General features: G+C 50.6%; 1 protein-coding gene across 8 annotated transcripts in view; it reads left to right on the top strand.

The window, feature by feature from the left end:
* Positions 1 to 25,672, top strand: part of fat1a (FAT atypical cadherin 1a) — a 61,827-nt gene that overhangs the window by 31,217 nt on the left and 4,938 nt on the right. For 6 of the 8 annotated variants that reach the window (XR_005713041.2, XR_005713040.2, XM_040185731.2 and 3 more), the window contains exons 6-26: positions 268 to 484; positions 1,274 to 1,342; positions 1,805 to 1,944; positions 7,632 to 7,907; positions 8,067 to 8,277; positions 8,770 to 12,843; positions 13,435 to 13,631; positions 13,755 to 13,908; positions 15,230 to 15,463; positions 17,951 to 18,337; positions 19,247 to 19,461; positions 20,327 to 20,464; positions 20,666 to 20,809; positions 21,568 to 21,765; positions 22,296 to 22,892; positions 23,020 to 23,242; positions 23,324 to 23,455; positions 23,538 to 23,695; positions 24,237 to 24,705; positions 25,278 to 25,431; positions 25,524 to 25,634. Coding sequence is in view for 6 of the 8 variants with exons in the window: in XM_040185731.2 (XP_040041665.2) it covers positions 268 to 484; positions 1,274 to 1,342; positions 1,805 to 1,944; positions 7,632 to 7,907; positions 8,067 to 8,277; positions 8,770 to 12,843; positions 13,435 to 13,631; positions 13,755 to 13,908; positions 15,230 to 15,463; positions 17,951 to 18,337; positions 19,247 to 19,461; positions 20,327 to 20,464; positions 20,666 to 20,809; positions 21,568 to 21,765; positions 22,296 to 22,892; positions 23,020 to 23,242; positions 23,324 to 23,455; positions 23,538 to 23,695; positions 24,237 to 24,705; positions 25,278 to 25,431; positions 25,524 to 25,634 (8,498 nt within the window). In the remaining 2 variants the exon portion in view is untranslated. The remainder of the gene's footprint in view (positions 1 to 267; positions 485 to 1,273; positions 1,343 to 1,804; positions 1,945 to 7,631; positions 7,908 to 8,066; positions 8,278 to 8,769; positions 12,844 to 13,434; positions 13,632 to 13,754; positions 13,909 to 15,229; positions 15,464 to 17,950; positions 18,338 to 19,246; positions 19,462 to 20,326; positions 20,465 to 20,665; positions 20,810 to 21,567; positions 21,766 to 22,295; positions 22,893 to 23,019; positions 23,243 to 23,323; positions 23,456 to 23,537; positions 23,696 to 24,236; positions 24,706 to 25,277; positions 25,432 to 25,523; positions 25,635 to 25,672) is intronic. The other 2 variants (XM_040185733.2, XM_040185734.2) reach the window with 1 other exon arrangement.

Below are 25,672 nucleotides of genomic sequence, written 5' to 3' on the forward strand. Positions count from 1 at the left end.
GAATGGAACTATTGAAACAGAACCATTCTGTGGATTTTTGCCACAGATCATGCACTTCCACTTCCAGTAAGTCTGCAAACTATATTAAAACCTAATACGCTTTATTCACATACTTCATCTACGCGGTTAAAAAGCTACCATAGCGAGCTTTCCGTCTAGATCTACTCCTTCGGGGTTGCAGGTGGAGGATCCACTAGAGAGTTGTGCAGAAGCTCAATGTTGCGTAACACCGCGTGACACCTTTTTCGTCCTGCGCCTCGCCCTCAGATCAAAGCCGTCGACAATGGACGTCCTCAAAAATCCTCCACTTGCCGCCTGCACATCGAGTGGATCCAGAAGCCGAAGCTGCCGGCCGACGCGGCTCTGCTGCTCTTCGAGGAGTCGCCCTTCACCTTCTCTGTGATGGAAAGCGACCCCGTGGCTCACATGGTGGGGGTCATCGCCACAGAGGCCTCAGATGTTGATGTGTGGTTTGAAATCACAGGTAATTGCACCTCATTGATTTTGTGCGTGTGCATGTGTGTGTGTGTGTTGTGCATGGACGCTCCTAGAGTCATAGCAATACATCGTAAGTAGAGAAACTCTTATTAAGACTAACGTAGGGCTGCTGTGTGATATGTCTGAGAATAATACAACAGCTATAATAATAATGATAATGATAGAAATAGACTCCTTCAGAGATGTCAGTGGCCTGCCAGGCTGAAATGCAGTCACTACATATTTGGTAAATGTCTGATATTTTGGTATTGAAATATGAGAAATTTTTGTGAAAAGTAGTAGAAATGTCCCAGGGCGCCAGACAATTTGACAGCAAAGCTAAACGAAGGAGAGAAATATACTATATTTAAAAAAAAAACGTCTTGGTATTTCGGTTTGTTATTCCCAAACTTCAATTTTCCCAGCCACTGATTCCATTTTACAGCGTGTGGACTTTGCAGAGCAGGTTAGAAACAGGCATTGCACCATGAATGAAAAACAAAACATATTGGAACCAAGACAGCCACGTATGTCCTTCCAGTTTTACTCGTCCAAGCTTAATTTGTTCCCCCTTGAATGTATGTGTGTGTTTGTAAGCTTCTGACGCATGAGAGGACTGAAATGGACTTCCCTTTAAAAAATGCTCGCCCTCTTCTTCCTTCCTGCCCGTCCTCCTGCCTCTAATCAATGTCTGACTGACTCGTCTCTTTTCTTCTCTTTTCTCCTTTCTTGCGCTCGGCTTTCTGCTTCCCACTTTTTCTCTGGAATGTTCTTTTGTGGTTGGATTTTTGCACAGACGGCACAGAGGACGCTGAGGGGTTTTACATCCTTCAGATGGCTTGTGACCACAACTGTACAGCAGAAGGTAGCTGCTGGGATCTCCTCACAAGGAGGATTTTAGGACATCATCCTACACATTGTTGCCTGTGGTTGAGTTGTGTTGTGCTGCCCGATTGATGTTGTGCCCCCCCCCCCCACCCCCCCCCAACCTCCTCTCCTCTCCATGTGTGGCTGTAAACCTACTGTTACAGTTGGATGTGCTGTGTTTGTGTACATTCATCACCTTTATAGCCGTCATGTGAATGCCTTTTAGATAAACAGCAGATCTGTACTGACGGGTAATGATATCAGCATCAGTGCATCTATTCATCCTCACCTCCGCCCATCAGCACAGAGGAAAATGGATGTTTGTGTGTCCGTCCCAGCGCCGCCATTTGGTGTTTGTGTAACCTCGCTACATGCACACAGCTCAGGGATGAGCTGCCACTAATCTTTTGTCCTTCATTGTTGTTTGTGCATAAAACATATATATATATATATTCCACAGGTGGTAATTATGACAGCCGCTTTGACGTGGGCAAGGCCAGCGGAACCTTGATTGTTGCGCGGCCCCTGGATGCCGAGCAGAAATCAAATTACAACCTGACGGTGGAAGCCACAGATGGGACGCGAACTGTCAGCACCCAGGTAATTGAAACACTAATGAAACGGTCGGAGGCTGACGAGCAGTCGTCACGCGTCTCTCTTTTTTTTTTTTTTCCTGACGTGAGCGTCGGCCCGACGGTACGCCGTTCTGTTGTGTAACGCCGACATTTCATAGGTTTGAGTTTGAGCACATCCCGCTGCGAACCGACCTCTAATTGATGGGAAATCTCAAAGAAATGCTCACGCTGTGATAGAGTACTGCTCCGCTTTTCAACTCAATTGTGTTTTACCACTAGATTTTCATCATCAGCTCCCCAGGTTACAAAGAAAATACTCTTTTTGGTTGAAAAGGGCTCCAGCTCCGTGATGCGGGTACCGTGTGTTCCTCCTCCGCTGCTCTTTTACCATGCGAGCTGAGCGCTGAGCTGCAGGAATCTTCCATTGTCTCATTCATTACGCAAAGCTGCTGCCACGCTGCTGCCGTCTAGCCGGAGTTTATTTTTTCATATACATTCTTGGGCCCCCTCCGCTGCGTCTCCCCCTGAACCTGTAAACCTTCCCTTTGTCTGCTCGGGAGAGGAGCAGACTGCCGCGGACCTTCTCTGAGCGGCGCTCTACATGAGCGACTACACGCCACACTCATGCGTGTGCACCGGCACGCTCATGCTACAGTGGGGAAAAAGGCAAAACCCACCGAAAATGTGCTTTTATGCAGAAGAAGAAAGGCATTAGGTACCGAACCACGAGACCCCGTTTAAACCGCTTGGATGAAAGATGAAACTGAAAGTGGCTCCCAAAGAACTTTCATACATTAAAATGCTAATTTAATCCTCCTCGCGTACATCTCGCTCCCCAGCTGATGCCGAAGCTGAAACGCCACCATAAAAGTTGTCTGCGGGTTTTGTTTCGGGCGGTCATGCCTTGTCCATGAGATTTCAGAAGGTTTCTACGTGGTAGTTTGGGTCATATGGGACGGTGGCATTCAAAATGTTTTGTCCTTTGTCCTCAAAAGGAGAGTGGTTTGGGGGGGGGGGGGGCTTCAGAGGACTGTAGCTGGAAAAGAATCCATTTGTTGTCACTCCGTATGAATAAAGCCTTTCATCATCTGGCTGCTGTGCCCCATTGAGCCTCGGGTGAAGCGCCGCCTTCGCTGGCATTTTGCGGCTCATCCGAGGAGGCAGCGCGGCCTTTGGTTTGGTTCAGAACCTTTAAAGGACCTATTTTTCTCAGCCGGGGTTCCTTCTACTCCTGCAGCACTTTCTCAAGAGCCGTGACAAAAGATTTTATTTAAAGTCCTCTTGACATTTTAAGCACAATTAATCACATTCAAAGGTTAAACCTGTTCGAATGGTCTGTTTCTCACAACAGGCCGACCAATACAGGATATATGGGGGCCGAGTAAAAATCAAATTGTACATGTATCAGTTGTTAATCAAACAAAGCAATAAAACAGTATATCTAATGTACATGTGAGACAGGAGGTCAGTGCTCTGTTACTTTAAATGCGAATGCAACAAGAATTAGTAGATCATCTTGTTGAATAACTGATCTCAATATTGATCAGAAATATTCTTGGTTGTGATTTTGGTCCCAATCGTATCACTGTCCAAAACTATCGAATCGTACTCACCCCAAATTGTCCCTGTGTGTGTGTGTGTGTGTGTGTCACGTTTTACAAAAAAGCACTGATTGATAATCAGCTTCAACAATTCCAGTTTCAGGCAAGAAATGGGTCAAAGCGTAATCGCTGCTGCATCAGATGAAGCGTATCAGATGGGGCTTATCGTGCACCGATTTGCACTGTCTGCACATTTCAAACGTGCATATTTTTGAATGTATTAGTCGAGCTGTGTGTGTGTGTGTGTGATACCCTCTCTGCCGATCGGGGGCCTCGGAGTGCCTCACTTCTGTAATTCTGGCGTCTCAGTTATTCATTTGTGGTCCCGAGTCCGATAAAGCACGTGACCCCCCCCCACCCCCAACGACCGTATTGGACTCTCCACAACGCCGCTCCAGATCTGGTAGTTAGCGGCAGCGGCGGCCCCCGCAGAGGGCCCACAGCGCGCCTCGTGTCCAGCACACCCGGCCCGCCCGCTGTAGGTCAGCTGTTCTCCTTAGAGGCAGCGGATTTACTGAATTTGTGTGCTCCATAAACCGCGCTTGTGATTGCGATTGAGGCCCTTTGCCCGGGATACGCTGAGAGCCAAACAGGCGACGGAGAAGGACGCACAGTATTATCCGAAGCAGAGGGTCAATAACCCCGGACTTGTGTCGGCCTCGGTGGCTTTTTTTCTGCTGGTATCTGTCCTCCATATTGGATGGATCACGTTCACTTGCACATATTTGTGAGGAAGCCTTCAAGGTTCTGAGGACTTAGCGGGCCGAGTGCTTCGGGTTTCAGAGAAGCCGTCTGTGTTTTGGCTACTAGCGTGTTTATGCGATAAGATTGGTCGGCGCTGAGATAGCAGCCATTGCAGGCAGGCACGCACTATTAACGCGTTAGTTAATCCACTTCAATATATACAATTAGGATTAACCCTCTTATCTTATAGTACAACATTTCTATTTCACATGACACAAGAAATGGATGTTGGGAGAGTTTTTTTTGTTTTTTTGTTGAACATAAAGAGATCGTCACAAAATGACAAACTAGAAACAGTCGAACGTGAATCCGATCGACAGCACGCCGTCTCTCAAACGAGTCTCAGTGCAAATTAGAACCACCACATCACACGCACGCAGTGCAACTCGTGGAAGCTCAAAGTTTGACTTATCTATTCCTCAAATCACAGTCATGTGGAAGCCGTGCAGCCAGACGGGCTGGCCTATTTTCTCTCTCTGAGGAATGTTTTTTTCCTTCTTCTTTTTCAGCTTCTTGTTCTCTCTCTCTCTCTCTCTGTGTGTCTGTCCCTCTCCTTGCATCCTTGCTCTCTATCCTTCTGAGTTGATGCAAAATGCTCCAGATTTATCGTCCGGGCACGCGGGGACGACGATCACTCTGTTTGGATATCAAAAGGCGAACAAGAGCACTGGACCCTGTGTGGGTAGCTCGCTGTGTTAATCCTGTTTTGGGAACGTTGGGGGCCGCTCGGTGCCAGTGCACCGTCTCTGCCCGGAAACTGCCACCTGGCAGGGGGTCTTCCTCTCCCGCGCATGGCACAAGGGGACAATAAGCCCAATGAAAGCGCCCCCCCTCACAAACCCCCCTGCCCGATTTGTCTTTTTCTGGATACAGGAACACAAAAGGTGTTTCATTATTTAGAAGGCTCTGTTCTCTTTGTGATCGCCTAAGCAGACTTTCCTTTTCAAAAGTCTCGATGTTTTTCTGAAGATTAGAAATAATGTGAAATCCGCCGCGCCGGAGGACTCCAGCGGTGATATCAGCATGACGCTCGCGGCCCGTGGGAGGTCCGCGAGGAACAGTCGGCCTCTCTGTCGTGTGCTTTCCATTCCACCATTGTGGCGCTGCGAAGGCGCCTGCAAAGGATCAGCTCCCGTGGACAAGCGGTGGCGCATTCTAGCTCGGGCACCTCACAGCCAGGAGGCCGGCCCGGCATGAGGCCTGCCCCCCCCCCCCCCGCCCTCCAGCGATACGACCTCCTTTTCGGAGCGCTGCAGAAGGACCTGAAGCTGCTCATAGTCTGCTCCTGGTAGTCACGTTATTTCAGTCTGCATTACAAAGACTCACTTGTTAGCCACTCAGACGATATGTTGCCTTCAGTAAATATCAACGTCGACTGTTCATTTATTTTCTTGCACTTCTCTCATTCTGGTCCACAACTTTTTTTTTTTTTTCAGAATTTGACCCCCCCTCCGAGCTGTCTTTTTTTTTCTTCTCTCTTTCATACTCTCATCTCACCCTTGCAGCACTTTCTTCTTCTTCTCTCTGTGGTGTCTCCGTCTGTCACATCTACGTCTCAGCCTCGCTCCCGTTCCTCTCCGGCGTTCCCAGAGGAAGCCATACACAAAGACTACAGAGCTGTTGGATTTTTCTCCAGCAACACTGCTGCTGCAGTCGGGGGCCGCATCATGCCGCTCGCTAGCGTTTGGGGGCAAAGTTCCTCTGAAGTGTTGTGCGGCCTCCCCGCGGTAAGGAAAGGCACGTTTCACACTGTGGCTCGGCCGCCGATACCACTGACCGGGCTCCGTTCCTATCAGCGCTCGCCACCTTCCCCGCTATTCACTAGACGTGTTATCTGACGCCGGCCAGATTGAGACACATCGGAACGGCTTTGTGGGTGCGCGGATCCGACGCGTGCATTTTACCCGCCCGTGTAAAGAGGTGGTTTGATCGGGGCGCGGCGGTTTGTGATGCCTGGCTCGATGCGAGGAGGAGACTCGCTCCAGATGAGACACCAGAGGCCCGACTTTGTACGCCGCCTTTTTTGTCTTGCGCTACGCGGGTTGCTCGTGACCAGCTCCTTGTGGCGAGCGGCCAGTTTACAGACCCAACGGGCGGCGCCGGCCCCAGCGCTCCCCCTGCAAGAGGACATCTGTGAGTCCCGCGCGGCCCTGCCAGCATCGCAGCACACGGCAGATTGTACGTGCTATCGCTGCTGTCAGGTTGAGTCTATATTTGTCCCTGACATAGGGGCAGCCGGCGCTCAACAAACAGTATTGTGACGGAAAGACTGAAGTGGGCACTCGGCGGCGACCAGGAGATCTGACAAATCCCGGTCAGCCGGAGCAGCTCGGCTCTGCCTGGTTCCTTACGGGACATCACCCCCTGGTGTCCGGTATGCAGGTGTCTGATCTGGGCTGATCCTTTTGTTCCCCCCGTCCCTCCCCCCGTGTTTGGCAGCGGCAGAAGCCCCCCTGGGAAGCAGAGATGGCATTCCAGCAGCTCTCCATAATCCTCCGTCGGAAGTCCAGTAGACGAGTGGCTTGTGTTGATAAAACATGGTCCCAGTGGAATTTTACAGTTTGGGAATTTTAGAATCGCTGTGTGTGTGTGTGTGTGTGTGTGTGTGTGTGTGTGTGTGTGTGTGTGTGTGTGTGTGTGTGTGTGCAGAAAGCACTGTGACTACGGCCCAAAGCAAGTGAGCGAGAGTTTTCTGTGAAAACTTTAGCAGAGAATTGAATCTGCCAAACGGTGACAGTAAAATTGTGGAACCTTCACAAAACGTTTCTGACTTCAGATGTTTTACATCTTGTTAATGTCCCTGTATCAGGCTTCTAACTCTCCACGGGCAGTAGGGCCCCGTCAGGTGGCTTTTTCGGCCGTGTACCCTTTAATCCCCTGCTCCCGTATTTACTGTAGCTCGCAGTTCATTTAGATGCATTGTGCTTTTTCACCATTGATTTCCTGTTTTCGCTGTTCGCAGCATCGAGTGGCCGTTTGGTTAAAATATTGCTTTTGCCGTCATATGCTTCGATCTGTAGCTACACAGCGCCGCTTATTACTGAAAAGCAAAATGAGTGTGTGCGTGTGCAGAAACTGAAAGTATAGCACTTATCGTCTGCTGGTGTGGATTCTGTTTAAAGTAATCCAGTTTTTATCCAGTAGTTATTATTGTTTTTTTTGGGAAAATGTCAATAATATGTAAACAAACTTAGTCAATAAACTACACATCTTACTATCAAATACATCCACACACAACAGTGACTTGCAACACACTAAGTGCACAAAGGTAGAAAAGGCCTCAGATTTAGCCTTAGATGCAGGATTTGGGACATTTTGTGCATCTGGTTTTTAAAACATTCTCCGCCATGTGTTTTTCCTCCTCCAGGTGCTGATCCGTGTCATCGACACCAACAACCACCGGCCAGAGTTCTCCCAGCAGGTGTACGAGGTGAACGTCCCCGAGGACAAACCAGCGGGGACGGAGGTCCTGCAGATCAGCGCCTCGGACAGAGACGAGAAGAACAAGCTGACCTTCACGCTCCTGAGCAGCACCGACCCCTTCAGCCTGAGGAAGTTTCGGCTGGACCCGGGAACGGGCACCTTGTACACCGCAGAGCGCCTGGACCACGAGACGATGCACCGGCACGTTCTCACCGTCATGGTACGGGCGGATTATGGGATGGTCCTACATGCGCTTCAATGCCGTTTGAATTGTTTGGCTTCAATAGTAAAGCTTCATGAAGATAAGATAAGCTCGCGGTTTTCCCACTTTAGTGTTTTAATATTGTTTTTGTCCTCTGTCCGTCTCCTTCTCCTCCAGGTTCGGGACCAGGACATTCCAGTGAAGAGGAACCTGGTGCGTGTTATTGTCAATGTGGATGACACCAATGACAACACGCCCTGGTTTATAAGCACCCCTTACTCGGGCCGCGTGTTCGAGTCCGCGGCCGTTGGCGCGGTCGTGCTCCAAGTCACAGCTCTGGACAAAGACAAGGGCGATAACGCAGCCATTGTGTACAGCATTGAATCAGGTAAACGCACTCCCGAGCTTCGTCAGTTATTTTAGTTTTTCCCTCAGTAGAAAGCGTTTATTGCTAATTAATGCAAATGATATCAGCTCATCTTGTGCGCTGTTGCATACTGAATGGAATACTTCACAAAGAACAGGAGAATATTGAAGACTTTGTCTGGAGAATCTGCCAATACACGAGAAATGGGCGGATCCCGCCCCAGAATAGTTTTCCACGAAGGTTTTCTCCTACAATACGCTGTTGTAACAGAAGAAACATGTGTCCCTCAGCTTTTTGTTTGAATATATGCATGTTTGACATAGCTGAGATGACTTGATTCAATTGTAGCTTCCTTTGTTCTGAGTGGAACTGAATAGGATGACTGGCTTGGAAAGTACGTTAGCATTGCTCTGAAATTCCAAATGTTTATCCACCACATCTTCCTGATAGAACACGAATAACGCATCACAAAGGCTGGCGTTATATTCTACTTTTCCTGTCTCTGTCTTACAGGGAATGTTGCAAACTCATTTTCCATCGACCCCGTTCTCGGGACCATTGCCGTAGCAAAAGAGCTGGATCGCAACAGCAAGAACGCGTTCGACCTCACCGTGAAGGCTTCTGATAGTGGGCTACCTCCACTCTCAACCACAGCCGCCGTGCGCATCGCCGTGACCGTTTCTGACAACGCGGTCCCCAGATTCACGGAGAGGGAGTTCTCCGCAGAAGTCAGTGAGTCGGTGCACCCGGGGAGTTTTGTGAGCATGGTCACGGCCGACAGCCAGTCGTCTATTTTCTATCAGATAAAAGGCGGCAACATCAACAACGCATTCGACGTAAACCCCAACTCAGGAGTAGTGGTGACCCAGAAGGCCTTAGACTATGAGGCCGCCTCACAGTACAAGCTCGTCATACAGGGCACCAACATGGCGGGACTCGCCAGCAACGCGACTCTTCTGATCCACGTGAAGGACGAAAATGACAACGCTCCGATATTCCTGCAGAGGGAGTTCAAAGGGGCCGTCAGCGAGTCGGCCCCCGTCAACAGCGTCGTTCTGACTCGCGAGAACACCCCCTTTGTCGTCCGCGCCACCGATGCCGACTGCGGCCAGAACGCCATGCTGGTCTACCAGATTGTCGAACCTTTCGCTCATAACTATTTCGCCATTGACTCGAGCACGGGAGCCATCAGGATCACGACGGCCTTTGATTACGAACAGAAGAGCGTTTTCCGCTTCACGGTCCAGGTCCACGATCTGGGAATGCCGCGCCTGTTTGCAGAGACGCCGGCCAACGTGACGGTTGAAGTGATCGATGTTAATGACTGTCCGCCAGTTTTTAGCCAAGAGCAGTATGAGGCCGCAGTCATCGTGCCAACATCCAAAGGGGTGGAAGTCATCAAAGTCAATGCCGTGGACGCAGATTCCGGTCCCAACTCCAAACTTCTCTTCTCCATCTCCGAGGGAAACATTGGTGATAAATTTCAAATTGATCCAATCACGGGCATCATTTCAATCCTGAACGTCACGCAGCTGAGGAGCAGATACGAAATCAAAGTCAGGGTTTCGGACGGTAGATTCGCCGCCGTCGCCACAGTGAAGATACATGTGAAGGAAAACAAGGAGAGTAAACTGAAGTTCACCAGGGAGTCCTACAAAGCCCGAGTCCGGGAAAACCTGTCCGAGGAGAAAACACTAGCAGTCATCGCGGCTGTCGGGACCCAGGTCAACGAGCCCTTGTTTTACAAAATCTTGAACCCTGACAGCCGATTCAAAATCAGCCAAACATCTGGAGTAATCTCAACCACTGGAATTCCCTTTGATCGAGAGGCACAGGACACGTTCGATATCGTCGTCGAGGTCACCAGAGAGGGCAACTCTGAAGACAGGGCTCACGTTCTCGTAACTGTGACAGTGGAAGACGTGAATGACAACAAACCGATGTTTGTGAACCTCCCTTATCACGCCCTGGTCCAGATGGACGCAGAGGAAGGCCAGGTCATCCGACAGGTCACAGCAGTGGACAAAGACAGTGGCGCGAATGCGGATCTCCGTTATCTCCTCAAGAATCACCAGGAGCACTTTCAAATCAACCCTTCTGGCGCAATCTCCCTGAAGAAGAAATTTGACACGGATTCGCTCAACACAGACTTTGTCGTGGTCGTTATGGCGACGGATAACGGAGAGGTGGCGCTCTCGGCGGAAGTAGAAGTCCCAATAACAGTCGTGAACAAAGCGATGCCCGTGTTCGAGAAGCCTTTCTATAGCATCGAAATCCCCGAAAACATCCAGTTACACACACCCGTGCTCCACGTGCAGGCCAATGACTCTGAAGGCCCTCGTATTGTGTACACCATCTCCGAGGGAGATCCTTTCAAACAGTTCTCAATTGATTTCAACACGGGTGTAATTCATGTGATTCAGCATCTGGACTTCGAGACACATCCTGCCTATAAGTTAAACGTAAGGGCCACAGATTCTCTGACCGGAGCGCACTCGGAAGTGTTTGTTGACATCATTCTGGAAGATGTAAACGACAACGCCCCCAAGTTCCTGTCAACAGCCTACTATGCCAATATCTCAGAGGCCTCCGTCATCGGCACCTTCGTTTTGCAGGTCGATGCCAAGGATTCTGATACTGGTAATAACCAAGAGGTCTTCTTTCAGCTGGTCGAAGAGAAAGGAAAGAACTCAAATGTTTTCACCATCGGCCGCGACACCGGAGTGATCTCTACAGCTCAACCTCTGGACCACGAGGAGACACAGCAGCACAAGCTGAGAGTCCGGGTTCTGGACGGAGGCGTTCCGTCCCTATCTAGCGACGTCGTCGTGACGATAGACGTCACTGACCTGAACGACAACGCCCCGCTGTTTACACAGCACACTTATAAGACTACGATCAGCGAACTGGCCCCGCGCGGATACTTCATCACCCAAGTGCAGGCCTCTGACGCGGACAGCTCGGACGCCAATAAGCTGGAGTTCTCCATAATATCCGGCAACGACGATCAGAACTTTTCCATCGACAAACGTACGGGCGCCGTTGCCGTTTCCAACCACCGTAGGCCACATATGCAGCCTTTCTACAACCTAAATGTCTCGGTATCGGACGGGGTGTTCAGAAGCTCCGCACTTGTCGCGGTAACGGTCACCGGGGCCAACTTCCACAACCCCACCTTCTCTCAGGCGGACTACGTGGTAGAGCTTGTTGAAAACTCACCTATTGGTACCTTGGTAGCGGAAGCGAAGGCGACAGATGACGACGAAGGCATTTATGGGCAAATAACGTACCTTATTGTTAATGACTTTGCCAAAGACAAGTTCTCCATCAACGGAGACGGAGAGATTTTAACTCTTGAGAGCCTTGATCGGGAAAATACCGTTGAAAAGGTTATTCCGATTTCTCTCATAGCTAAAGACGACGGCGGAAAAGTCGCCTTTTCTGTGGTCAATGTCATTCTCACGGACGTCAATGACAACGCGCCGCAATTCAGGGCAGCTGACTACAAAGCCACTATCGCATCGGATGTGCCGAGGGGAACCTCCGTGGTTAGAATTGCCGCTTCAGACATGGACGAGGGAAGCAACGCTGACATCGAGTACTCGATCGAAGCGGACGCGGAAAACGTGGAAGAGAACTTTGAAATCCACTCCGCCTCCGGGGTCGTCACCACCAAGGAGAGTCTCATCGGGCTCGAGAACGAGCTGTACGCGTTTTTCGTGAGGGCAAAGGACACTGGGAATCCACCCAAGCATTCAGTGGTCCAGGTCTACATCCGGATCGTTGCGCCAGAGACGCCCGTTCCTAAATTCGCTGAAAGCCATTACCGCTACACGATCCCCGAAGACCTTCCCATCGGCGCGGAGATCGATGTCCTTCACGCTGAGAGCGAGCAGCCGGTCGTTTACAGCCTGGCGAAGGGCAACACTGCCGAGAGCAACGAAGACGAGGTTTTTGTCGTCGACAGAGACAGCGGCGCCTTGAAGCTCCAGAAAAGCCTCGACCACGAGACGACCAAATGGTACCAGCTCACCCTGCTTTCCCAGACCAACCACGAGAACTACGAGATAGTAACATCGGTGAGTGTCAACATCCAGGTCAAGGACATGAATGACAACGAGCCTGTTTTTGAGTCGGACCCCTACGAGGCCGTCATCGTGGAAAACCTTCCGAGCGGGACTCAGGTGATCCAAGTCAAGGCCACCGACCAGGACTCCGGCACCAACGGCCACGTCGTCTACAGCCTCGACCCCAAGCTGAACTCCCGGGAGATATCCGAGCTGTTCGCCGTCAACGGCGAAAGCGGGTGGGTGACCACCTTGAAGGAGCTGGACCGCGAAAAGACCCACAGATACACCATCGCCGTCGTGGCCACCGACCAGGGAGACAGAGTCCAACACACCAACGGCACCAGAGTGGAGGTGACGGTCGCCGACGTGAACGACAGCCCGCCGCGCTTCACCGCCGAGGTCTACAAAGGCACGGTCAGCGAGGACGACCCTCCGCCCAGCGGCGTCATCGCCATCCTCAGCACCACGGACGACGATTCCGAGGACATCAATAAACACGTGAACTACTTCATCACAGGTGGGTGCTTATTGTTTTGTGTGACGCATCAGCGCCGTTTCCCCCCGGGACAGTACTCGATGCTCCTTTGTGTTTTTCAGGAACGGAGCTCTTTCCGAGGGGTTTTCCGTTTATGCGACTTAATGCGATGATAATATCTCATCTTTGAAGCATAATGCACTTGTGTAATCTGTTAGTAGTCTGGAGTTATCGCCTAATCTGTCAAAGCTCAAGGCAAATAATAAGGTCATTGTAATACAGAAATGTATAATTATCCAAATACTCCTTTGAAATAGACTTCCTCTGGTAATAATTAACGAGTGTGATTATCTATGTCAAGTCTGGGAATATAAACAGGAATCAGAACCCAGCATCCCTTTATATACATGTTTGGTGTGCGGGATTGCTTGTGCACCAAACATGTTTGATTTAGAACAAATAATCAGCTCTGTGAAGCAGTGACAAATTGATGTCAGTAATTATTGATATATTTAGTGGAAGGCTTTTTAACATACAGCAGTCTTTCCTTGTGTCTTTTTAACGACCGTCTGCTTTCAATGAGTTGTTGACCATTCGGAGTTGGTACATTGTTTTGTTTTCAACACCGAACAGGAGGGGACCCACTCGGCCAATTTGCCATCGAACACATTCAGAATGAATGGAAGGTCTCTGTCAGGAAGCCCTTGGACCGTGAAGAGAAGGACAATTACCTCCTTAACATTACAGCCAGTGATGGCATCTTCACTGCGAAAGCCGTTGTGGAGGTCAAAGTGTTGGATGCCAATGACAACAGCCCCGTATGCCAAAAGGTAGAGTCTACTTTTTTCTATAACCGTGTTGTCATTCCTTTCCGCTTCATTGTGTAATTTCCTTTTGTGGTATTCACTTCCACTTCTCTCCTTCTTTCCATCCCCCCCTCCCCACCCACCCAGTCCCTGTACAGTGAGCGAGTCCCAGAGGACTCCCCCGCCGGCAGGCTCGTCCTGCAGGTCTCTGCCACGGACGCTGACATCCGCTCAAACGCCCAGATCTCTTACGAGCTCCAGGGAGCCGGATCGGAACTCTTCATCATCGACTCTGACACAGGTGTGTGTCTGTGCGGTCGCAACAATGGATGCCAAAGCTCATGCTTATGAAAGACAGTCTCAGGGCGCTCAAGTTACTGTCGAGTTGCAAAGCGTATCCATTGTGTGACCTCATGCATCCGTCCATTCTTTAAATCTTGAACGCCAAAGTTGACTTTGTTCCGGCCGTGTTGTTATGGAACCAGTACATGGAAGCGTTGAGTCTCATGTTGGTCCTCGGCCACAAGATCACAGAAGGCAGAAGGCAGCCTCACATGCACTCCAGATCTCAAAGTACTTCCCTCGGAAAAATATATATATGTTTTTTTCCTTTTTATTTGTCTCTGTATGCGCAAGAGTCATCATTAGAAGTAGAAGAGGCACGGGGGTGTTTTCCTTCGGCCCAGTTGTTATTTACTTATTCATTCTTAAATGAGCCAGGAGCGTTTCCCAGCGGGGCAACTCAAAGACCCCTAGTAGCACTAAACCACTGTGCTGCACACTAAAATTGAATTTATGGCCGCTATACTCTGTGCCTGCAAAATAATTTCTTCCCGGAGACCCTCGAAATTGAGATTCCATCTGGCTGCTGGGATGAAAAATGAGGGCAGGAAAAAAAAGAAAGAAAGAAAAAAACAATGCCAGTTAATCACCGCCAACCTGGTTTTCAAATAAGTGCCAAGTTAAGCGCACGGAAGGACAAAACAAACTAAGCCAGTGGATTTAGATAGCTATACAGCGTGTCAGCTGCTGCGTAGAATCCCTAAGTAATGCCCAAAATGCAGCTTTTAGCACGCCGGGAGACTGAAACCTAGGCAACGAGACCACGCAGCTGCCTCTGGCAACCCTGAATATTCGGCTTCCAGCAGCCGTGCTACTGTTATGAAGAGGGGAAGTTATTTTCTTTCAGTGCAGACAAGTAGGATTATTGCAGACGAGGACCGCCAAGAGGCTCTGGAGTTTTCCAGAGAGCTTGTGGTGACGGTCGGCTCCCTCACATCCCAGGATACTTCCAAGCCGCTCTCAGCTGCCAACTCCGATGGTTCCCCTTCATCTTTCCACTCTCTTTGTCATTTTCTCCCCGCTTTCGCGCTTCAATTATTGATTCGCCCCCCTCGTCTCACTCTCAAAAGCCAGCGGTTGTTTGGATGTTGTTGTTTTTTTAATGTTTTTTTTTACCTGCCTAGTAGACAGGAGACCAAGGGGTTCAGAGTACACACAGTGTGTCCTTTGATGCGCCTGTCCGTGGGTTGAACGTGCTTCACGTTCTTTAAATAGAAAAACACAAAAGTGCCTCGCGTGTTTCGTGCATTTTGCTCAAAATCCTTCCGTCCCGCCTGCAGGGGAGCTGAAGACCTCACAGCCGCTGGACCGGGAGGAGCAGGACGAGCACAGGTTCAAAGTGCGGGCGGTGGACGGAGGAGGGCGCTACTGCGAGGCCGACGTCCACATCGGCGTGGAGGACGTCAACGACAACCCGCCGCAGTTCTCGTCCGACCCCTACACCGTCACAGTCTTCGAGAACACGGAGACGGGCACTTACGTGGCAAAGCTGCTGGCGAACGATATGGATTCTGGTGAGTTCGTCCTCGGTCACATTGGACAAAACCACCGGCCCTTTCACTTAAAAGCACAACGCTTCAACAATCCCGCTGTGCCTAGTTGGGGCTGCTTAGCCACGATTGGACCCTTTTTAAAACCGAGCAATGTTTCGGGTAAACGTTTGAGAGCCGTCATGTGTTTAAAATGCAAATCAAAGCTAAAGAAAAGCATCAAAGAAGCACCTTTGATTAAATTATAAACCTTTTTTTTAAAAGGGGATTTATTATGCCGGCATACTGCATGCATCTGCTTCTTGGCTAAATGCTGACTCACAATGCACGGGTTATTATCTTTCCCTCATGCGACTGCATTACACTAAATGCCAAGAGGGAGGGATAACAAATGTGGAATTTCATGAATGATCAGCCGCTCAAATTAAAAGCTCCATTACACTCTAATGAAATTCCTCTCTCTGAAGCGGAATTCTTAAAAGGGCTGATTGTAATTTTCCATTTGCCTGGTGCAAAGCCGCGGGGCCACACATTTATCTGCGGGCTCCTTTCACCTTTCAGCGAGCATCGCCGACCGCCGAGAGGCTCGCGCGTCGGATGAGACCGAGAACTCACTCTCGGTTAAACAGTCATTTCAAGCTCCTCCGGACTTTATGCGGGTTCCAGATTACACCTTTTGGGGTTCAGGGGAACACGAGCTTTCACTCCGCGCCTTCACTTTCTATTTCCCTCCCTTGTTTCGTGTGGACTGACACGTCATGGGCGCTGGAATGCGATCCCGCGGAGAAAAGAGCCTTTAATAGTGAAAGGAAACCGCTGGTATTAACACATTTCTTCCCCGAGGCTTTACTGGCGCAAAATTAGTTCACATTTTTAGTATCAGGGATTAGGGTACTTGGCGGAGGGGTGGAGGAAAGAAAACGGTGCTTCCTGGAGTTTTGCCCGGGGGCAATAATTGTTTAGGGTTGCAATGAGCGAAAGCAGAGTGGCATTTTATTTATACGTGGGTATCGCACATTTAATGAGATGTCTTTTTTTGGGGTTTAACTGGCGAGACTTAAGCATTGAGTCGTGTGAAGAATTAGGTGTTCAGCTTAGACCCAGATCACTCCGTCAACATCAAAAACCGCGGGGCGGCGCTCTCGGGGATCCGTCCGCGGCTCGGGCTGCTTTCTGCCCTTTTTGTCCCGGAGACGCCCGACACTTTCAGCTGAGAACCGCTGCGCGGCAGCACCTATCAGGGCTGGACGGTTACGAACCAGACGGACATCCCGAACCAGACTGGCGGCCATGATCTGATAAGCTGAAGTTATGCCAGTGCACATTCCTTTTCTAATTGGGCCTTATCCTTTATCACTCTGCCCGGATCAGAGTGTCGCCCCGGCACCGCCTCGCCGTGGTTATTTTTCTTCTTTTCAATTTCTCATGTCTCACCATTCAGGATTTTAAAAAATGTTCTGCTTTGCCACGACGGTGCCGGATTCATAAAATATTCTTGACATATTCTTGTCTCCAATACAGGGAAAGACGTCTCAATGTGCCAGCTGTACTCCACGTGTAATCTGTTCTTATTGCTGCCATAATACAAGAGATTCACATGAATACTTGTGGCTGTCTTTAAAGGGGAACGACACCCATTGTCAAAATGCATACATGTTCTTCCTACAGTGTAATAATATTGCTAAACATGAACAACCCCGTCCCAAATCGGACAACATTGATAAGCTTTTCCTCGCTATGGAAACAACATCTTGGAATTCTTCATTTAGGTGGTTTCGGTTGCCTGATACCATAAGGCCTCGAATAAGAATATATTTCCTCGTTCAATCACTTATTTACTTTTGATGTAAACATTCCAGCCGTGGAACTGAGATGCTCAAACATCATAAACGTACCTGGATGAGTCCAAATAGCCAATAGACGCTCAGCCCAATTCACTTAACTACCGCTGAAGACAGCAATTGTCTCAGGGATGATCGGACCAGATTAAAGTGATCTATATCTATCTGTGGTGGTCTCTGCAGCATCGTGATGAGAGACAAGGGCACTTACCTGATAAATTGGGATATAATGGCGTATTCCAAATACCGGGCCACCTGCAGAAAGTCATTACGATTATTATCGTGATCCGTCTCTGTCTTGTTGCCGCGAGCGTCCCGCCAGTGGGAGGACATGAGTTATGTGGACGGCGTGGACGCGACGTTTACGGCTGCTGCTCATCGGAGGCCGTACGGAAGACGGATGTGTCGGAATAAGAGGAGAGGGTGACGGTTCCCATCATTCAAGAACCAATACATCAATGCGCCCGCTGCGCTCTGCACTTAAAGAGAGTATTCCTGTTATTTATCTGGTGGTCGAAGACAACATGTCACTCAGCGGTTAAAGCGCTGAGACGGGGGAAGTGGGACGGCTTGTAAACTAAAAAGTATCACATGTTCACAGAATGATTATGTAAAGACTAGCAAAAAAAAAAAAACAGCTAAATGTGTTTGACCCTTTCTCTGCTTCCAGGCCTCAACAGCGACATCCTCTACTCGTTGGTGAATTCCGCCGACGGCTCTTTCTCCATCGACGAGCGCAGCGGCGTGATCAGCCTGGAGCGCCCTCTGGACCGCGAGGCGCAGTCGACGTACGAGCTGCGGGCGCGCGCCAGCGACCAGGGCTCCCCGCGGCTCTCCTCGCTGTGCCAGGTGCTGATCTCCGTCCTGGACATCAACGACAACCCGCCGGTGTTCGAGCACCGCGAGTACACGGCCACCGTGCCGGAGAACGTGGCGGCGGGCTCGCAGCTGCTCAGGGTGCAGGCGGCCAGCCGGGACACGGAGGCCGGCGGGGAGATCTCCTACGGCATCATCAGCGGGAACGAGCATGGCATGTTCAGCGTGGACCCGCGCACGGGTAAGCGCACGCTCCGGATAGAAGACTTTTATTAATTATTTTTGCTCCTTTAACTACCCACGTGCTCTTTCTCCTTACTGCAGGTGTAACAGGTAATAAATAAGTGCTAATCCAATTAAATTGGGTATTGAATTGTAAATTTGAGACAATTACTAAACTAAATGATATTTTTGCAGTCACCACAGGGATCAAAGGAGCCCTTTGAAGTACATGTTGTAGCGCTGTGAGCCATTGTTTTTCCAATTTGGTTGCCATAGTGATTATTGTCCCCCCTTGATTTCCCATGGGAGTTTGGATCAATGGGTGCAGGGCTATGCTAACATGCTAACATTGCTGCTGTTCCATCATTACTCGAAATAACGTCATCACAGGCGTAGTGTAGCTGCAACGCCGCTTTGGATACTAATGACGGCTTTATACACATCATTTAAAGTAAAACTGTCCGTACAAGTATATGGGGCACTACAGTGGTTCTCCTTTGGTGTGAATGCCTCATAAATATGCGGCAGCATAAGGACTGAAAAAGGAGACTGCTAACAAGCCGTCATTGAGGCGCAACTAAAATGTTTTTAAATAATTTCTTTTTTGATGGAGGGAGGACTGATGTTAATCAGGTGTGTTTGGCTTCAAGGACACACACACACGACTGATTATGTTGTTTATCACAAACCGGCCACATGGTGCACGGAGTTAAACATCCAGATCTTCTGTGTGGGCCATTTATTTGTCGGGGAGTCTACACAGTCTGCATTCTTGTCTTAACGTTATCATCGCGCTCAATCGCCTCGGGGAAGGAACGACTCATAAGTCTGTTATTCCTTTGTGAAAAATGCTTCAAATTACTTTCAAACAATTGAGTGATGATTTAGTTTCTTTTTCTCTGACCTTTTCGATGTCCCTCTGCTTCAGGGGACGTCTTCGTGATTGAGCCGTTGGACTACGAGGTCTCCCACGAATACTACATCACGGTGGAGGCCACCGACGGCGGCTCCCCCCCGCTCAGCGACATGGCCACCGTGAACATCAACCTGACGGACGTCAACGACAACAGACCCGTCTTCAGCCAGGACGTCTACACGGCCGTCGTCGGCGAGGACGCCGAGCTGGGGAAGACTGTGATGGCGGTATGGAAATACTGCGCGTGCAATGGATGCTTGTTGTAATTAAAGCCGCGAGCAGGGCGAAAGCCTTTTTTATTATTATTTTTTTTTTCATCTCTGCCGCTCTCTCAGCTTCCCTCCAGCTCGGTCTGCCACTGTTCTCCTTCTCACTCAGTCGTTAATTTACTCCCTCTCAGCCCATTACTCACTGCATACACTATCACGTATCTGCACATGTGGCAAATCACCATCTGGTGGCACGGCTAAATCAGGAGCGATGTTCTTCATGCTCGCTGCGCCCCTGTTCTCGTGCATTATCCGACACACATGCCCAAACAGTTTAATTGAAAGGCGTCTGACTCATTAAGCCTCTATCGGAGATAAGGCCTTCTCCTCCTTTTTCGCGTTCAATTTTCCCTCCGTCTATTTCTGCCTCCCCTCGCTGCCCACCTCTCCTCCCTCCTCTGCTGAGGGTAATTTATCTGTGTCTAATATATCTGAATACAAATAATCTTTCCCAAAATTAGATTTAAATGACGGCCATTGTCTCAAACTTCCTTGCGAAAGCCTGTTGATTTCCTTGGGGATTCTTATCAATGTGTGTGTGTGTGTGTGTGTGTGTGTGTGTGTGTCTCGGGAGGGTGCACAGGAGCGAAGAGAAATAATCCATGTGTAATGTTTTGATATTGGGGCTTTAAATAATGATTATTTCCATTATCAGTTAATCCGATTTAATTGAAAAGATGTGTCAATAAAATGCTTCACCTTGGTTTTGTTGCCCCAAAAAAAACAATAGAAAAAAGTTAGAGGGTTTTAACGCATAAGTGAACATAAATATTGCCACTTAAAGCCCCAGTTAATCGCTCTTTTGATTTCCATTGATCCAAAGGTGGTGGCCGAGGACCTGGACGGGCCTTCTTTCGATCACGTGAGATACTCCATCGTGGACGGGAACCAAGGAAGCCCCTTCACCATCGATCCGGTCCGAGGAGAGCTTAAAGTCGCTCGCCAGCTGGACAGAGAGCAAGTAAGCGAGCCGGCAGACGCGATGCTGACCAGAGTAGAGTTTAATCCACTGAGGGACTAATTGCACTCTATGCACAATCCAATAAGACTCACGTCGGGCCAAACGAGGAGGCTTGTTTACTGATCTCAGCTACATTACTGCTTACAAAAGCAGCGTTGCCTTTTTTTTTTCCCCCGCTCACTCTCTCCCTCTCTGCGTCAGACTTCGGGGTACACTCTGATGGTGGTGGCCTCGGACAACGGGTCGCCCCCTCTCTCCAGCAGCGCCGTGATCAACGTGGACATCTCCGACGTCAACGACAACCCGCCGCTTTTCTCCCAGGCCAACTACAGCCTCATCATCCAGGTGAGCGCGAGGGGGGGCTGGTTAGAGATGGAGAAGAGGAAAAAAAGAGAGGAGGATTGCAGTGGACACAGAGAGAGGGATTAACAGGATGGAATAATGGGAGGCTGTTCGACTAGAATGTCAAGAGGCAAGTAGGCGGTTGGAGCATCAGAGGTAAGGACGGGGAGGGGAGAATTGGGGGGAGGGCGCAGGGAGGGGTGGGGGGGCTTCAAAAGACAGAGGCTGCCGCATCTTAAGTACTTAAGAATTCAGATGAGGGAGGGAAAGGAAAGGCTTAAAGGCAGGAAGGATGAAGAGAAGATAGTGAGCCCATAGCGTAGGATTGACTGGTGTACAAACAGCTGTATATGGATTCCATTTCAGGAGATGAAAAAATAATAATAATCCAAAAGGTTGGATGAAAAATGATTCAAATTTTCTGCTCAGAAAAAAAAAAAAAAGCAATTTAAAAAATACTGTCACAAGATGCACAGCTCAAGCTCTTGAATGAGAGAATGAACTTATTATGGCTCCTTGATCAAATTGAAGCATGATATCCCACGAAACCAGAACCAGGAAGAAACACATGAAACACCAAGAATATACAGATTTGTCTCTTCAACTTGAGACTAAAAGTGAGATTGTTGTGTGTCCCTGTGGGCGTAAAGCTTAACTTCTTCAAAACATCACACCGCTAAACGCCGCAGAGCTGAAGAGCTGCGGCTGAACCACCTCCTCTCGTCGCAAAACTTTAAACATTCCCCTCTTGTCCCCCGCAGGAGAATCGACCGAAAGGCACGAGTGTTCTTCAACTCACCGTAACGGATCGGGACGCCTCCCACAACGGCCCGCCCTTCACCTTCGCCATCGCGGACGGGAACGTGGGCGATGCTTTCCACATCAATCAGCAGGGCGCTCTAGTGGCCGCGGGGGCGCTGAATAGAAAGACCAGAGAACACTACCTACTTCGAGCGCAGGTGAGTCACGGCGCAGAGGAGAGACGGCGGTCGAGCGGCCGTATCGATTCAAGCCGATCTATTCGTCCTCCCTCTTTTCCGTTTCTGCGCCTCTTCCCTGTCGTGCTTCACTCTCGCCGCTCGTTTTCCCGTCAATTAGCCGACGTTCGAGTCTCCATCTCAAACCTTTTAAATGCGTTCTGCAACAAAGCTGGCGTCACGTTAGAGGAAAGAACAGGGGAGGACAAAACGAAAACAAGTGAGCAGATGGGACATGAAATTGAAGTGCGATGTCTTTTTACACGAGGTGCACACTCATGTTTGAGTAACGGTTTTCGTGCACAACCGACCGTCCATCGGGTCCGAGGGTGTGAATGCAGAAAAACGCGCGACCTTTCAGATCAGTGTTGTTGCCTTTCAATATCCACGCCGCCAACTCAGGGGGAGTATCAGTGAAAGAGCTAGATTGCCCTCTGCTGCCGGAAAAATAAAGCTCACGTTGCACATCCTCCGTTGCTCCCTCTCACGTGCGTCTCCTCCCTCGCGCCCAGGTGTCGGACAGCGGCAAACCTCCGCGCCACTCCGCCGCCTTCGTCAGCGTGCGCATCATCGAGGAGAGCGTCTACCCTCCCGCCATACTTCCGCTCGACATCTACGTGACCACGGCTGGCGACGAATACCCCGGAGGGGTCCTGGGCAAGATCCACGCCACCGACCAGGACATCTACGACACGCTGGCGTACAGCCTCGCCCCTCCTCCCTCCGCGGCGTCGGACGACAGCGCCGCCCTCTTCTCGGTTTCCGCCTCGGACGGGAAGGTCGTGGCCCTGCGGCCCCTCGACGTGGGCCACTACTCTCTCAACGTGACGGTGACCGACGGGCGGCTCACCGCGGCGGCCGACGTCACCGTGCACGTGAGGCAGGCGACCCGCCAGGCGCTGGACAATTCCATCGCCGTGCGCTTCGCCAACATCGCCCCCGAGGAGTTCATCGGGGACTACTGGCGCAACTTCCAGCGGGCCCTGCGGAACATCGCCGGCGTCCGGAGGAGCGAAGTCCAGCTGGTGAGCCTGCAGCCCTCCGAGCAGGGAGACCTGGACGTGCTGTTGGCGCTGGAGAGATCCGGCAGTCCGTACCAATCTCAGGAGGTAAGCCGCGTTTTAGGGTTCCGGTACCAAACTGCTGTTTTGTTGGTTATTTTAGGACATGAAGACTCTTTTAAAAGTCATAAAGAAAGAGAGACAAGGCTGACGTTAGCGCTCCGCTCGCCCTCAGGTCGTCTTCCACAAGTTGAACTCCTCCGCGGCCGTGATCGAGGAGATGACGGGGGTCCGCATCGCGCGGGTGGTGCAGAAGCTGTGCGCGGGCCTGGACTGCCCCTTGAGCTTCTGCGACGAGGTCGTCTCGCTGGACAAGACCGCCGTGGCCACGTACAGCACGGCTCGCCTGAGCTTCGTCACGCCGCGGCACCTGAGGACGGCGACCTGCCAGTGCGAAGGTACGCACGCCCCCATTGCGCCGCACACGTCAATCGTCTGTTAGAAACTGCCATTCTGAGAGGAAGTCTGTTGGCGTCTAGGCGGCAGATGTCCTGTGCAGAACAACCTGTGCGAAAACGACCCCTGTCCGGAGGGCACGGAGTGCGTGGCGGATCCCAGAGAGGCCGTGTACAGTTGTGTGTGTCCGGAGGGCAAAAAGGGGAAATGCTCTGGTAAGACAAATAAATATATATTTTTATTAAATGTAAATTTGATGCCAACTCTTCCTGACACGCGTCTGTTTCTTCCTGTCAGACGGCCACTCGCTGACGTTCAGCGGCAGCGGCTACGTCAAATACCGCCTGATGGAGAACGAGAACAAGGAGTTGATGAAGCTGTCTCTGCGGCTGAGGACCTTCTCCAGCCACGCCACCGTCATGTACGCCAAAGGCACCGACTACAGCATCCTCGAGGTGTGTGTGTGTGTGCCACCGTATTTTGTCCAGCCTCATTGCTTGACTCATTTGAGAGCTAAAGACCAGCTTAAGCACAATCAACTAACCTGACGGGTTCAAAAAGGCTCTTCTCGCATTGGGGGACGCTGGGAATGTTGTGGTTGGTCAAAAGAAATCTCACACACAGGAGCTATTTCAGTCCTGGGAGGGAAACAGAATGCAGTTCTCCACACATTCCTCTCAGGGTCCGTCTGTTCTAGCAGTCTGCGTGCCAGACTTCACACTCAAACCTGGCCGGTTGAGAAGGAGTCGCTGTTTGATCTAAATTCTCCAAAATCTCGCTTGTGTTATTTAGAGGCACAAACAGAAGTTTGAATGTTTGTATTCAAGGTGTTTTGCTTTAGAGCGGCGTGATAAGACATCGCACTTAATGTGATTAATGGCGGTGTCACACATCGATTCGCAGCGGGCTCGGTGATCTGATAACAATGTCAAAAGCCCGACCAAAAAGGGGAACGAGGACGTTCCTCGCGTTCTGACGTTTTCCCGCCTCCGACAGATTGTCAATGGCCGCCTGCAGTACAAGTTCGACTGCGGCAGCGGGCCCGGCCTCGTGTCGGTCCACAGCGCCCAGGTGAACGACGGGGAGTGGCACGCGCTCACGCTGGAGGTGGACGGCAACTACGCCAAGCTGGTGCTGGACCGGGTGCACGCCGCCTCCGGCACGGCGCCGGGCACCCTGCGGACCCTCAACCTCGACAACACCGTCTACTTCGGCGGCCACGTGCGCCAGCTGGCCGCGGCCCGCCACGGGCGCAGCCTGCCCGTCACCAGCGGCCTCCGCGGCTGCCTGGAGGCCATCGCCCTGAACGGCCAGGAGCTGCCGCTCAACACCAAGGCCCGCCGGGCGCACGCCGCGCTGGAGGACATCGTGGACGTGAGCCCGGGCTGCGCGCTGGCGCCGGCCGAGACCTGCTCCAGCAACCCCTGCACCAACAGAGGGAGCTGCACCTCGCTGCCCAACGGAGGTATTTCACATCCCTCATTCAACCTTTTACGCTGGAGTTTTACCCGATGTTCTTCGGTCCGAGGGAGCTTACGGATGCATATTTGCAGAGGTGCGTTTCATGGCTTCCGTTCGGCCTCTTGCAAGCAGGTGTAGCGACCGGCAGGCTGAAGCCGTTCTTTCATTCAGGAGAGGCTGCAGGAGTCAGTCTGTTCTCCGGCGTGTTCCTGTCGCTGTGTTAACTTGCTCTTAATGCTCCTGTTTCACGTTGAACACCTGCCAGCGGTTCGCGGAGAGTAATCCCTCATCCTCCCTTAAAGGCTTTCCTGTGAAACATCTGCATGACTTGTCCAATATTCAGTAACATCAGCTCAAATTAGAGAGAGAACTCTGATGTGGCCTGCGAACCTTTGTACTTATGTAAATTCTTTACAATTTAATAAGTGACCCATTAAGGTGAAGCACCGGTTCATTTCGTATTTTTCCCCCCTCGGCTGACTTTTACCGGTTTTATGAGACAACTCGACAGCTCAAGATTTGATAATTAACAGCAATTTCAATGTCTTTCTTTCTTTTTTTTTATGAATTCCGCAGGCTACTTCTGCAAGTGCCCTGCGTCTTTCATGGGCACCCACTGTGAGATTGGCATAAGCCCGTGTGCCTCCAACCCCTGCCTGTACGGGGGCACCTGTGTTCCTCGCACAGACGACTTCTACTGCCAGTGCAGAGGGCAGTACTCCGGGCAGAGGTACCGCCGCCTCGTTCTGTAGAAAGAGCAGGCGAAAGAGCCTTCAGGTGTTTTGTGTTCAAGTGTCTTAAGAGAAGTTGTTCTGACCTCAGGTGCCAGTTGGGGCCGTACTGCCGAGACAACCCCTGTCAAAACAGCGGGAAGTGCATCGACAGTCTGGACGGTCCGGTGTGCGAGTGTGAGTCCGGCTTCCAGGGAGACAGGTGGGTCCATTTCACGTTTGAACATCTCCGACCGCAGC

Source organism: Gasterosteus aculeatus, chromosome 9 (assembly GCF_964276395.1).
Source record: "Gasterosteus aculeatus chromosome 9, fGasAcu3.hap1.1, whole genome shotgun sequence".
Lineage (NCBI taxonomy): Eukaryota > Metazoa > Chordata > Actinopteri > Perciformes > Gasterosteidae > Gasterosteus > Gasterosteus aculeatus.